Source organism: Homarus americanus, unplaced genomic scaffold (assembly GCF_018991925.1).
Source record: "Homarus americanus isolate GMGI-L3 unplaced genomic scaffold, GMGI_Hamer_2.0 scaffold59799, whole genome shotgun sequence".
NCBI lineage: Eukaryota > Metazoa > Arthropoda > Malacostraca > Decapoda > Nephropidae > Homarus > Homarus americanus.
The window spans coordinates 549-14,767 of NW_024729606.1; the positions used below are offsets into that span (position 1 = coordinate 549).

A 14,219-nucleotide genomic window follows, 5' to 3' on the forward strand; every position below is an offset into this window, starting at 1 on the left:
TGAAATGCATTACGTTTCAGCAAAACTACTATTTATTTCTGAGAATATGGAAATGTAATATTTTGCTGAAATGACGTAGGTATTACAGTGGAAAGTGACGAAAGCAATGACTTTCACTTTCTTTCGTTCAAAAGATGTTACCGTAATCGCTTTTTGAATGGTTTTCAGTTAAAAAACTGTTGTAATACAATAATATTCAATCCTAATTCACTTGTGATGCAACAGTTTTTTTACTGAAAACCATTCGAAAAGCGATTACGGTAACATCTTTTGAACGAAAGAAAGCGAAAGTCATTGTTTTTGTCACGATTTTATCCCACTTTCCACTGTAATACGGACGTCATTTCAGCAAAAATATTACATTTCCGTGAATGTAGTATATCAAGCACAGTATGAATAGAATATCATTGTAATATAACAGTATTTAAACCAAAAACTATTAAAAAAACGAGTAACATATCTTGAACATCGGAAGGTTAGGTAAAGTCTTTTGTTTTCATCATGTATTTTATCCTATTTTACATTGAAATACACCACGTTTCAGCACAACTATTTTTTTTTTCTGAGAATATATTCATTCAGGTGCAGTTTAGGTAAAATATACATGTGCTGTAACATTTTTTTAATTGAAAATGATTTGAAAAACACGTACCCTCTAGCCCTGTTCAAGGAGAAGACTGGGAAGAGCTGTTTGGTGCTTAAGACGATGACAAGGAAAATGATTTTGATGGATTTTAATGAAAATATTCAGAAATATGGTATTGTAGTATTTATTCAAGTGAATTAGGATAGAATATTATTGTAATACAACAGTAGTGACGATGTGGAGGAGGCGGAGGCATAGAGCGGGGACGAGCGGTGACTGGCGGCAGCAGGGACGAGTGGAGATGCCAGCCAGTACATTACGGGTGTACAGTATTAATTGATTTTATAGCTCTTTTTGCATTTTAATATTAAATACTGTACATTACGTTTCAACAAAACTACTGTACTTGTTTCAAATTTAATTAACAAAGATTGATGTTTCAAATGTAATGAACAAAAATTGATGTACAGTATCTATAAATAAACTTTAAAAAAATGAATACTTTGTTTTACATCGTCCTGTGTATACCATACCATGCATTTGGCTACTTTGGGCTTCCTATGATGATGCAAGAGATCTGCCCTGGCAACTGTACCGACACTCACAGCTGGTGGTGCGTCGTTTCCATAGTTTACTGGTAGTTATGGTAAATATTTTTCAACCTAAAGAAACTATTAGCCGTTTAGAGGTCGACCTCCAATTTTTTGCCAAATAATTTGGTCTTAAAAACTCGAACTACACACAGGTATATATGGTAAATAAGGACATGGGGGGCCAGGGGTTTTTCAGGGGGGGGGGCAAAAGTACACGGATTTTTAACATTCACGGGTATCTCTCAAACCTAACACCAGCGTATGTTAAGGGCCACTGTATGTATGTATGTATGTATGTATGTATATATATATATATATATATATATATATATATATATATATATATATATATATATATATATATATATATATATATATATATATATATATATATATATATATATATATATATATATATATATATATATATATATATATATATATATATATATATATATATATATATATATATATATATATATATATATATATATATATACATGTGTAACAAAGCACAAAGCAGGGAACTTCCAATTCAGGGATGGGACACACTTGTAGTCTTCTCTCAATTATTTACTCTAGAAATCACCCGAGAAGGAAGAGGCTGGGACCTAGATCAGACATAACTAGTTATTATACATACAAAACAAGCATCAACTGTTGTCATATGGGTACCACACAGTAGTAGGAATTAAACAATACATAATAAACCCAACACAGGGGGTGGTGTAGACTCACTCCAGGGTGAATGTCTGGAGAGCAACGCTAGAATTAGCCTTATTCTGGCTTACAAACTACCTCCACGAGATCATCACATTCTTCATATAACATTTATTATGCTCAATCTATCAAACACACTCTAACAGAGCAAAGAAATACGTGGGACATACCTGCTACTGGGCCCCGGGATGTAAACAATGCCATGGCGTCTCTCCCCCCCCGGCTGGGATGTATATTCGTTCTAGCGCGGATTCACAAGACAAAATTACGTTTTCCTCCTCGAAGCTTACAAAAATACATATCCATATCAATAATATTCTATATCACAAAATGGTTGTCTCTGGAGTTCCTCATACCACACACACTCCTCCATACAAATGTTTGCCGATGGCGCCAAGTTATTTCGGGAAATTAAGAACCGAGCATTTGCATTCATCTACAATGCTTTTTTCCTTTTTAACCTCCTCACTACCCTGTATTTGGAAACCACTTTTAATATTTTATTCGGCTAATGCCAGACAATTTTATTCAGCAGAGTGTGGACCCAGTGCACAAGTGGTTAAGGTGACACAATCAGTACAAACCTTCACACCAAGAATAGCTTCCCATTATTACCAGGAACTATATAACACAACATAGAAAATATCAGCTGCTCGTGAGGGTTGTTATAAGTTCCACTCCACTTGCTAAGTAAAAAGTGTGGTTGATAGATCTGTTAAGTACAACCATAGAGTGAAAAAATGTATATGTTACAATACAAAACTAACTGAACCAAAAAAGATAAAGTTAAAGTCTTAAATTATTTATGCCTTAACCACATGAAAAGGTTAAATAAATACACAGTAAACTTACTGCTCCACATGTAACAATGCGATTGGTGCTGGGAGCCCAGTCAATGCCTGTGACACGCAGATCATGACCCTGGAGTGTTTCCTGAAGCTTCCACTCTGATGCAGCTCTGCCATATATATTCACTTCATTGTTGTTGAGACTCAATGCCACTTCTGTAAGAAATACACACACATGCACTGAGGTTGCAAAACTAGAGAAACAAAACAAAACTACAGAGAAGCTAAGTAGCTAAATAAAATCTAAACCTAACAATGAAAAAAAAAAATAAAATAAAATTAACTCCACCTACTTTCTGGTACAAACTGGGAGAGATCAGAAGCTTTGAACATGTTATGACCAGAAGAGGAAACCAGTCCTGCTCAGGTATAAAAAAGAGGACTGAACCCCCCCCCAGTGATTATGCTGTATTATGACAGCTGTCTGGCTGAAAACTTAGGTAAAATTGCAGATTACAGCAACCAAAGAATAACCTAATCTAATCTTCCAGAATTCTGTGGTTGCATTTATTTTATATTTTTATTTTTTATTTTTTTACGGGGAATAGGCCACCCAGCAACAGGTCATTGAACCACAATGGGGCCTAGGGGGCAAAAAAAATAAGAGTAAAAAGAAATTGAATTGCCCACAGAGAAACTGTGGGCACCACGGGCAATACGAGCGTTACAAGTCCACGGCCTTGCCGGCAGTACACGGGATGCCAAATCCACCAAACATTGGCCATTAAAGTACCTGTAAAAAGAGAGTGAAGCAACATTGAAGCAAAGAGAAAGGGATGAAAGATTATCAATTAAAGGAGGAGAGTCAATAAGATGAAATGCCTTTGATTCCACCTTATCTAACAGTTGGACAGAAGAAGAGCCACCCTCGATATGAGCACAGTACTCCAAGTTAGGACAAATGAATCTCTTATAAACTGAAGCAACTGCTCAGGAGTAAAGTAGCTACGGCATCTGTACAGCATTCCCAGCTTTCGGAAGGCAGTTTTAGCAATGTTGTGGACGTGTGGCTTCCATGACATATTATAGGTAATGGTGAGACCTAACATATCTATTTTAGAACTTAGCAGAATGATTGCATCCTGAAATGTGATTGGTGGGAGATCATCAAATATTACAAAAACTTCTTCTAGAAAAGTGATACCGATACAACTCAGTTTGAAAATTAGATGGCAATTTACCTGCCAGGCAAGTGCTATTTAACTTCATATAGGTCGGTACTCACGGCTGCGGTCCTCATTCCGGGCACGACAAGCGATGGGCACGAGGCCGAACCGGAACACTTCTGTCATGGCGTATCACTTGGAGCAGGTGTCTGTAACACTGTGTAAAATAAATGGTAAATTTTCACAAATGCACCGGTCTTTGTTCAGATATTAAAAATATGTTTTTTCAATGTTACTCGATGAGTTTCGAACAAATTTAATATTAATTTCAGCCGGAAATCAATAGTTCTTTGGGTAAATCACATAAATAAAAAACCAACAAACTAACAAAACCAAACCTAACCTTAACTAACCTAACACTATTTTTCCGACGAAAATCTGCAATTGACGTAAAACTCTCGCCCAATTATAAGTCTCCTATAGCCAATAAGAAACTCCCACACCACCCCCCACACATGCGCTGTAGATGCTTAAGAATCCAACACGGAGGTAAGGAGCACTGCGCGACGGGCGGTCAGACCTCCGTGAGACGTAAACAACAAATGACAACACTCGTGAATGACCAAATCTAATAATATTGAAAAATTAATATCTCGGTTATCCTTAATTTCCGGCGGAAATGTCACAAAAGAAAAATGTCTTAGATTGTCTAAACATTACGAAAAACATATTAATAACAGTGAGAGAAATACCAGTGCAAGATCGAAAATTCACTAAATAAATTATAAAACTTACACAAGTCATAAATAAAACTATATAAATATATCAGGTTTTAATAGGTTCTAGTAAATGTCACCTAGATTTTAAAATATATCATAATGGTAAGAACATATTGAAAAAATGAAAGAAATTGAACAACACCTGCTGGTTTTAGTCATCTCTTCAAAGAATACCTTTATACCCGTTAAATATAAGATTAACTTTAATTTCTTACCGTAAATAAAGTGGCAACCATCTGTATCCATTAACTAAAACAGTAACTACATGGATATTACAGTACAAATATAAATCTTTCACCAATTACATGACCAATGTATATAATTATTATCATAGATATACGAATTATTGGTTAAAGGCGATGAATCATTTACAGTAGGCGGGGCTGTCCCCTCACGTCTTCCGCCATAACTACGACCTACAATAACTTCTTTCATGCTATTAGGAAGTTAATTTGTTATATATTATCAAAATACATGGAACAAAAAAAAGAGTTCCTTCTACTTACCTAAATATTGAAGGATATTAGCAGACTCTGGTCAACATCCTCAAGTCCTGACCAAAACAGCTTGAGTCTCAACCTGTTGGCCTGACTTAAAGCACAAAGCAGGGAACTCCCAACTCAGGGATGGGACACACTTGTAGTCTTCTCTCAATTATTTACTCTAGAAATCACCCGAGAAGGAAGAGGCTGGGACCTAGATCAGACATAACTAGTTATTATACATACAAAACAAGCATCAACTGTTGTCATATGGGTACCACACAGTAGTAGGAATTAAACAATACATAATAAACCCAACACAGGGGGTGGTGTAGACTCACTCCAGGGTGAATGTCTGGAGAGCAACGCTAGAATTAGCCTTATTCTGGCTTACAAACTACCTCCACGAGATCATCACATTCTTCATATAACATTTATTATGCTCAATCTATCAAACACACTCTAACAGAGCAAAGAAATACGTGGGACCTACCTGCTACTGGGCCCCGGGATGTAAACAACGCCATGGCGTCTCTCCCCCCCCCCATATTCGTTCTAGCGCGGATTCACAAGACATAATTACGTTTTCCTCCTCGAAGCTTACAAAAATACATATCCATATCAATAATATTCTATATCACAAAATGGTTGTCTCTGGAGTTCCTCATACCACACACACTCCTCCATACAAATGTTTGCCGATGGCGCCAAGTTATTTCGGGAAATTAAGAACCGAGCATTTGCATTCATCTACAATGCTTTTTTCCTTTTTAACCTCCTCACTACCCTGTATTTGGAAACCACTTTTAATATTTTATTCAGCTAATGCCAGACAATTTTATTCAGCAGAGTGTGGACCCAGTGCACAAGTGGTTACTTTTACTTTTTTTTTTACTTTTATCCTCTTCGCCACTGATCGGCTTGTTAGCCGCTTGGGCGATCGGTCACGTCTCTGTCACGCACTGTTGGCAAATACTGGGCATGCACCGGCTCCTGAATGTACCTGAACCCGCTCCAGTGTTGGTCAAGTCTTCTCTTGAAAGAGCTCACACTCGGTGCCGTCACAACACTCTCTGGTAGATTGTTCCAAGAGTTTACAACCCTCACTCCGAAAAAGTTTACCACGTTTTCTCCGGATTTGCTATGAGGGCTTGAGCTACTACGGAGGAGGCTACACAAGCCACCTCATTCATGAGGGTTTGTGTGCCAGTAACAATTCCTTTTACTCTTATACTTATCACCATTGGTAGCGTGACGATAGGAGGCTCGTGGGTAGGTGTAATGATAGTATCAAGCAATAGGGAAGAAATAACGGTAAATACTGTAGGTAAATAATAGACACAATATACAAATACAAAGTTTATTTAAACATGAATATGAAATTAGAAGAAAGAATTGGTTTGTACTAACAGACGAAATCTAGTACTAGGCCCTCAGGCTCAACATACTCACACCATTACTGGGTGGACATATTCAATACACTTCCAACCCTACTGGGTGGACATACTCAATAGCACAACTATGATAGTCACTTAGCACCATAAATACTAGGCAACTGCCACTACAACACTCAGTCGTCAGGAGTGATACTCAAGCAACAGCCATGGGGTCCAGCCACCATGGAGTACTATCTGACGAACTCTGGAGATCCCAGTGGGTTAATTCCACCACACAAATATAGCCCTACTGAGGTAGACATTCATCCACCAATGATGGGGGCTGGTAGTGGTGTGTGGCTTGGTGGTCCGGGGTCACCTCGTGGACCGAGCGTTAGGGCCAGACGAGCCAGCTATGGGGGCTATAGGTGGTCTGAAGTGTCTGACGGCCGGGTCTCACGAAGGTAACTGATCCTACTGGACCTCGGACATGTCCCCAGACATAGTGGATACAACATCCACCCTACAGACACGGCCTAGGCTGCGTTAGGGACCTGTATGGATGAAGGGACGGGCACTTACTAACCGGTGACAACAACAACACATTTCAGGGGACGTTAAAGACGTAAATATGACTTTACTCAGAGCATATCAACTACGTTACTGTAACACTTGCACAATCAACTATCAATTGGGTCAAATCACTTAAAGAAGGGCAAATTACAACACAGCGTGGAATGGCATACCTGTATGGATGAAGGGACGGGCACTTACTAACGGTTAAAATGCCCGCGTGCCCTCACTCAAACCAGACCAGGGAGTCCAGCTACTCCTATTCCAATGAATTAATTTACGGTACACTCTGACGTTGAAATTGAGACTATGAACTCATTTTCATTCTCTACTATTATCTTCACTAACAATGCTCTGACTCAGCTATCGAAAGCAAAATTAAATTGATTACAAAGGAATGGATGGCAACAGGTCCCAGCATACAGCGTCTGCTCCCATAGACAAAGGCGGGGGAAACAGAGAAAACGGGGGACGTTTCCACTGGGGACTCGGAAGGTTTTGTGGACGTTTGAGCGTAATATGAATCCTTAAGGTTTTCAGGTTAGCTCTTATCATGACCATTACAAAGCTTCCTCCTTCCCCAAGATTCATCATTATGCGGTAACGTTCAGAAAACACGTAAGTAGTGACATACATATTAAATCATTAATATAAAGTATAAATCCTCATACAAACATTGCACAAATTATATCAATAAAACTAGAAAAATAATTCCCTACCGGTGGTCAGGATTAGGTACAAGAAATGGAAATCTGTTAACATACAATTAGAATGTGACACACCTTCATAAAAAATATATTGGGATACATATTACAAAATAGCACCAAAAATAATAGCACATGGGGTTAGGTACATCATGTCATAATAATACTGAATGGCGGTAAATACATCATATTATATAATAATAAATGGTGTTACATACATCATATCATATAATAATAAATGGGGTCAAGTACATCATCATAGAATAATAATGATTTGAGTTAGATACCTCATATCCAATAATAATAATAATAAATGGTGTTACATGTTACAAAATACACCCTCACATCGGTAGATAAAATGCACACTCAAAATTTCCTTACAGAACTCAAATTTCAATGTTCATAGATTATGAAAGTTTCTTTTACGCGATTGGTCAAATGCTGACAGGACACACTGAGATTTAACATAGATTTCTCAAGCTAGGACATAGACGAACGGACCCCATCAAGTCAAAGGAATGATTTGTTGCCCTTAATCTTAAGAGTTATGTCGCACTCGCGAGAGGCAGCACCCTTCAAAGGACTCCGAACGAGCGGGTATTCCCAAGAATTCAATGCTAACGAAACGGTCCTCATGAGAACACCACCAAACCAAAAACTGTCTGTACTTATGGCATTTGCCATGTAGAAGTAATAGCACCATATTTATATGCCCGAATACTCCCTGAAAGTCACGAACTCTACACCTATATACCAACAACACCCAGCCTACGTAGGACTTACCAACCAGAACTTGAGAATTCACCACTGGTATCTTTACTCATACTAGTAACAGATACCCTTCAGATGATTGCATAACTGCCAATACATCTTCCAATCTCTGTCTTTACTGCAAATTGACCCTTCCTCTGCAAAATACTTTTAACCCCCCAAAAAAAAAATCCTCCATTTTTTTTTTTTTCTTCAATTACCAAAAGTTACCTACAACAGATTGTGCACTTCACTACCCATCAACAACCAAGGAGGTTCACTTACAAAGCCCACTGTTTCTTAAAGATCCAGTCTAACCACTGGTTTTCTCCTCCTTTACCCATGGCTTTAGCGAGTTTAGCCAGAAGTGCTTGGACTTTTGTTGCTAAATCAACAGCGGCTTTGGCCGTCATGGTCCCCTTATTTGCGTTAGCATCTGCCATTGTGTTACAACAAATCAATACTACAGGTATACCCCACTGTAAATACGATACCTGCACAGTGCTCACTCAAGACCCAAGGACTGGTACTGATTTTCTGCAATACGACTAACACTCCATGCATCAACTATTCAAACTACTGTTCAGATTATTAATCTCCCCAAAGATAATATTATGGCATCAAAAATTCACTTAGACACTTTGCCATTCACAGACTCAGTATGGTGCAACACTGCGTGAACACTTCACGAATTTCCGTACTCACAATTCTGGGTCCATACACTCGTATAACATTTTCCATATACCGTATCACCATAAGGTCCTCACATATATAATACTGTATTCTGAAAGTATACTGGCATTAGAGTTCACATAACATACGTTACACAAAATAATGACCCGTTAGCACCTGGTTAAAATAACTTTAAATTATAGCGTATACATAGGAATATTAATAGTAGGAACTGTAAAATGCCCCGAGATATTAAGTAAATGGAATATATATCCTACCTAACACATAACTAAAGAATATTACAAATGCAGAATTTAGCATCCACTTAACCTTTGCATATAGTGCAATGCTTCTGTTAGCACTCAGAATTAAAACACTGGGCACTCCCACGATGGAACATTTCACAACTAGTGCCACGGCCCAAACATGTATTCACTGTCTGTAAGTAATACTGAGTTAACAACAGAAAAAAAATTTGGGCAGATTGTTACATATCAAAATTCTTCCAATATTAATGAACCTTATTCACACTCTACAAGTTATTGTTGCAGGTTTCCTTTTACTTTAAACAAGACTTTTTCTAACCTAACTCCAAGGTATTTCTTTGAACTTATTTCACTTTCTCTGCAAACCACCACAAAAAGCTGTACCTCGGAAAAATATGGGACAAAATCATTAGCAATCTGAAATACTCATTAGTTACCGTGGAATGGTTATTAAATACCCGTACAGAGAAATGGTTATAACTCAGTTAAACTACAGTATCACAGTCATTCCTCCCAACTCAATACTATGTTCATTACATCACCATAGCTGCCACCATTTATGAGGGCTTGAGCTGCCACCATTTATGAGGGCTGCTACTGCCACCAACAATTCCTTGTACTGTTATATATCACCATTGGTAGCGTGACGATAGGAGGCTCGTGGGTAGGTGTAATGATAGTATCAAGCAATAGGGAAGAAATAACGGTAAATACTGTAGGTAAATAATATACACAATTATACAAATACAAAGTTTATTTAAACATGAATATGAAATTAGAAGAAAAAATTGGTTTGTACTAACAGACGAAATCTATTACTAGGCCCTCAGGCTCAACATACTCACACCATTACTGGGTGGACATATTCAATACCCTTCCAACCCTACTGGGTGGACATACTCAATAGCACAACTATGATAGTCACTTAGCACCATACATACTAGGGCAACTGCCACTACAACACTCAGTCGTCAGGAGTGATACTCAAGCAACAGCCATGGGGTCCAGCCACCATGGAGTACTATCCGACGAACTCTGGAGATCCCAGTGGGTTAATTCCACCACACAAATATAGCCCTACTGAGGTAGACACTCATCCACCAATGATGGGGGCTGGTAGTGGTGTGTGGCTTGGTGGTCCGGGGTCACCTCGTGGACCGAGCGTTAGGCCCAGACGAGCCAGCTATGGGGGCTATAGGTGGTCTGAAGTGTCTGACGGCCGGGTCTCACGAAGGTAACTGATCCTACTGGACCTCGGACATGTCCCCAGACATAGTGGATACAACATCCACCCTACAGACACGGCCTAGGCTGCGTTAGGGACCTGTATGGATGAAGGGACGGGCACTTACTAACCGGTGACAACAACAACACGTTTCAGGGGACGTTAAAGACGTAAATATGACTTTACTCAGAGCATATCAACTACGTTACTGTAACACTTGCACAATCAACTATCAATTGGGTCAAATCACTTAAAGAAGGGCAAATTACAACACAGCGTGGAATGGCATACCTGTATGGATGAAGGGACGGGCACTTACTAACGGTTAAAATGCCCGCGTGCCCTCACTCAAACCAGACCAGGGAGTCCACCTACTCCTATTCCGATGAATTAATTTACGGTACACTCTGACGTTGAAATTGAGACTATGAACTCATTTTCATTCTCTACTATTATCTTCACTAACAATGCTCTGACTCAGCTATCAAAAGCAAATTTAAATTGATTACAAAGGGTTGGATGGCAACAGGTCCCAGCATACAGCGTCTGCTACTAAATCCGCGGATTATATTCCAAGCTCCCATAGACAAAGACGGGGGAAACAGAGAAAACGGGGGACGTTTCCACTGGGGGACTCAGAAGGTTTTGTGGACGTTTGAGCGTAATTTGAATCCTTAAGGTTTTCCGGTTAGCTCTTATCATGACCATTACACAACTGAGTAGTGCCCCCTGAGATGCTTATACACCTCAACTAGGTCCCCCCTTGCCCGTCTGTAGTATAAGCTAGGCAAGTTCAGGCGCTCCAATCTCTCAGGGTAGCTGAGGTGCGGAAGTGCAGGCACCAGTTTGGTGGCCCTCCTTTGAACATTTTCAACCAACTGACAGTCCCTAGCATATCTCGGGGACCAGATGGGGTGACAGTACTCCAGATGGGGAAGCACTTCACTCCTGAAGATCGTCACGAGGGACGGACCGTCTAGATATCTGAACGACCTTCTTATAAGATCCAATAATTTATTTGCCTGATTTACCTTCTTCTCACAATGGCCTGAGAACTTCAGCTCATTGTCAACATACACACCTAGGTCCTTCTCACACACAGTCTCAACTAGTGCATTTTCTTCATCCCGTTGGGACATATGATACGCCTCCTTACCGTTGGTACGCCCCAGGTGCATCCTCTTACACTTCGTGACATTGAATCTCAGCAGCCATTTCTTCGACCATTCCTGGAGCCCACAGAGGTCCTTCTGCAGCTCTTCACAGTCCGCTTGGTTCTTAATTTCCCGAAATAACTTGCCATCATCGGCAAACATTTGTATGGAGGAGTGTACAACGTCAGGCATATCATTTATGAAACAAACAAACAACAGCGGGCCCAATACACTACCCTGCGGTACCCCACTTGTTACAGGTACAGATGACGATTTCGTGCCATTAATCACCACACATTGCTTGCGGTCATGTAGAAAGTCTTCTATCCACGCTAGGACATTTCCCCGAATTCCGTACCCTTCTAGTTTGATTTTCAGCCTTTCGTGGGGTACACTGTCGAAAGCCTTGGCAAAATCTAGATAAATATTGTCGATATTACCACCCCGTTCTAGAATATGGGTCCAAATATCCAATACCTTGAGCAATTGTGTCAAGCAAGAGCGCCCCGGCATAAAACCGTGTTGGCAATCTTTTACAAGGTTGTTTCGTAGTAGATGTTCCATCGCTGCATCTCTGATAATACTCTCAAGTACTTTACATATTATGCTGGTCAGGCTCACTGGTCTATAGTTGTTCGTGGAGTGCCTATCGCCCTTCTTGAAGATAGGACTCACATAAGCCACTTTCCATTCACTGGGGACCATTTGTTCATCCAGGCATTTACAAAACAGAATCTTCAGGGGCTCTGCAAGCTCGTTGCACAGCTCCCTTAGCACTCTAGGATGCACCATGTCAGGTCCAGGACTCTTATGGACCTTAAGCCTGGACAGTTTATTTCTAATACCCTCTTCTGTGAACACAATGTGGGTCAGTGCTGTGTCGAACCGTCTGTCCTCAAACGCAGGAAGGTTAGTTGCATCCTCTCTTGTGAACACTGAGGAAAAGAAGCTGTTCAATGCCACAGCTTTATCCTGGTCAGAATCTGCGTAACTACCATCTTCAAGCCTCAGGTCTGATACTCCTACTCGCGTTTTCAATTTCGACTTTGCATAGCGGTAAAACGCCTTTGGGTTTGACTTGACCTCGCGTGCAACCAGCCTTTGGAACTCCTTTTCAGCCCTCCTACACTCTATCTTTGCTTGGTTTCTGGCTCTTGCATACATCCTCCTGTCTTGCTCATCGTTTGACCCAACCCACGTCTTGAATTTCTGGGTTTTCTTCTTAATTTTGTCGACCGCCGCATGGTTCATGTGTCGGGATCCCCTCGTATTCCTAGAAGCACTGGGCTTGGTCTTGGGTATATATTTATCGATCAAATGGGTCATTTTACTAGTTATGATATTCAGCGTAGTGTCTGCGTTCTTGTACCTTAATAAGTCAGGCCAGTTGATACCCCTCATCTCTTCCCTCATCCCATTATAATTTCCCTTGTAATATTTGCACCTTGGCCTGGCCTTATCTTGAACTAGGTAACAGTTAAATCTGAATGACAACACTGTATGGTGACTGGTGCCAACTGGGGCAAGGTGTTCCAGTTTGGCCACCATACCCTCCTCGTTTGTTATGATGAGGTCAAGTGGCTTGGGTGTTTGCTCCCCTCTGTAATGTGTCGGGTCTCTCACATGTTGGAACAGAAAATTATCTCTCAGAGTTTCTACAAAAAGAGTAGCAGGATTATTCAAGTCATTCGGGGTTGACTCGTTTCTCCAGTCGATGTCGCCATAGTTAAAGTCCCCCATGATAAGGAGCTCCTCCACATCTACCTCCTTCAACAAGCTTCTCACCGCACGTCTCTACCAAGCAGCCCCTCACCACACAGCATCTCCAGCACCAGACTGTCTATCATATAACTTATATATTATACAAGAAAACCACATTAGAGTTTCCTTCCATCCTGAGTGCTAGACAACATTAATATCTCGATACCCCTACACTCGTGTGCCACTCTGAAGCGGGTAAGGGAGAAGGTGACTTCCGGGGAGGAGGATCAGGTGAGAGATGGGTCGGTTTATAAGTTTGTTTCTATTAATGGGGTGTTACACAGGTCTTGTGTTTCATCCAAGCGACCAGCTAAAGTAGGTCGGTTTTTACTTGTTGTCCCTGATGTTTGTCGTAGTAACATTCTCTCTGTAGCTCACAAGAGCTCTCTTGTAAGTCACTGTTCTCGTAGGAAAACTTATAGGAAGGTTGATGATCAGTTTTACTGGCCAGGTATGGGAGCGGATATTAGAGCTTTTTGTAGGAGTTGTGATCAGTGCCCACGTATGTCCGCCAAGGGTAGAGTCCGTCCTGTTCCACTTGAACCCTTACCCATTGCAGAACCATCTTCTCGGGAAGCCATAGATTTTGTTGGACGGTTCTCGCCCCCTTCCTCTGAGCCTAAA

General features: G+C 40.3%; 1 protein-coding gene across 4 annotated transcripts; it reads right to left on the reverse strand.

Moving 5' to 3' along the window:
• Positions 1–1,679: 1,679 nt before the first annotated feature.
• Positions 1,680–5,714, reverse strand: LOC121866763 (actin-related protein 2/3 complex subunit 1A-like). 4 transcript variants are annotated; one of them, XR_006089019.1, is made up of 6 exons: positions 5,608–5,714; positions 5,139–5,328; positions 3,973–4,070; positions 2,752–2,903; positions 2,070–2,184; positions 1,680–1,790 (listed from the first exon to the last, which is right to left on the reverse strand). XR_006089019.1 is itself a non-coding variant. In XM_042366457.1 (6 exons), the coding sequence occupies exons 3-6, from the start codon at positions 4,037–4,039 to the stop codon at positions 1,745–1,747; spliced, it is 336 nt and encodes a 111-aa protein (XP_042222391.1). In that variant the 5' UTR covers positions 4,040–4,062; positions 5,139–5,328; positions 5,608–5,714; the 3' UTR covers positions 1,680–1,744. The 4 variants fall into 4 exon arrangements, 3 of the variants coding, with proteins under 3 accessions (XP_042222391.1, XP_042222390.1, XP_042222392.1); XM_042366457.1 differs by having other exon boundaries at positions 2,070–2,140; positions 3,973–4,062; XM_042366456.1 differs by having other exon boundaries at positions 2,070–2,140.
• Positions 5,715–14,219: the final 8,505 nt, after the last annotated feature.

What these genes read in the sequence shown, in the direction of transcription:
- LOC121866763 (XM_042366457.1), bottom strand. Translation starts at nt 4,039, where the DNA reads ATGACAGAAGTGTTCCGGTTCGGCCTCGTGCCCATCGCTTGTCGTGCC. An exon ending in GCATTGTTACATGTGGAGCA is followed by an intron (nt 2,141 to 2,751) that starts GTAAGTTTACTG and finishes AATCCGCGCTAG; the next exon opens with AACGAATATACATCCCAGCC. An exon ending in ATCCCGGGGCCCAGTAGCAG is followed by an intron (nt 1,791 to 2,069) that starts GTATGTCCCACG and finishes TGTCTGATCTAG; the next exon opens with GTCCCAGCCTCTTCCTTCTC.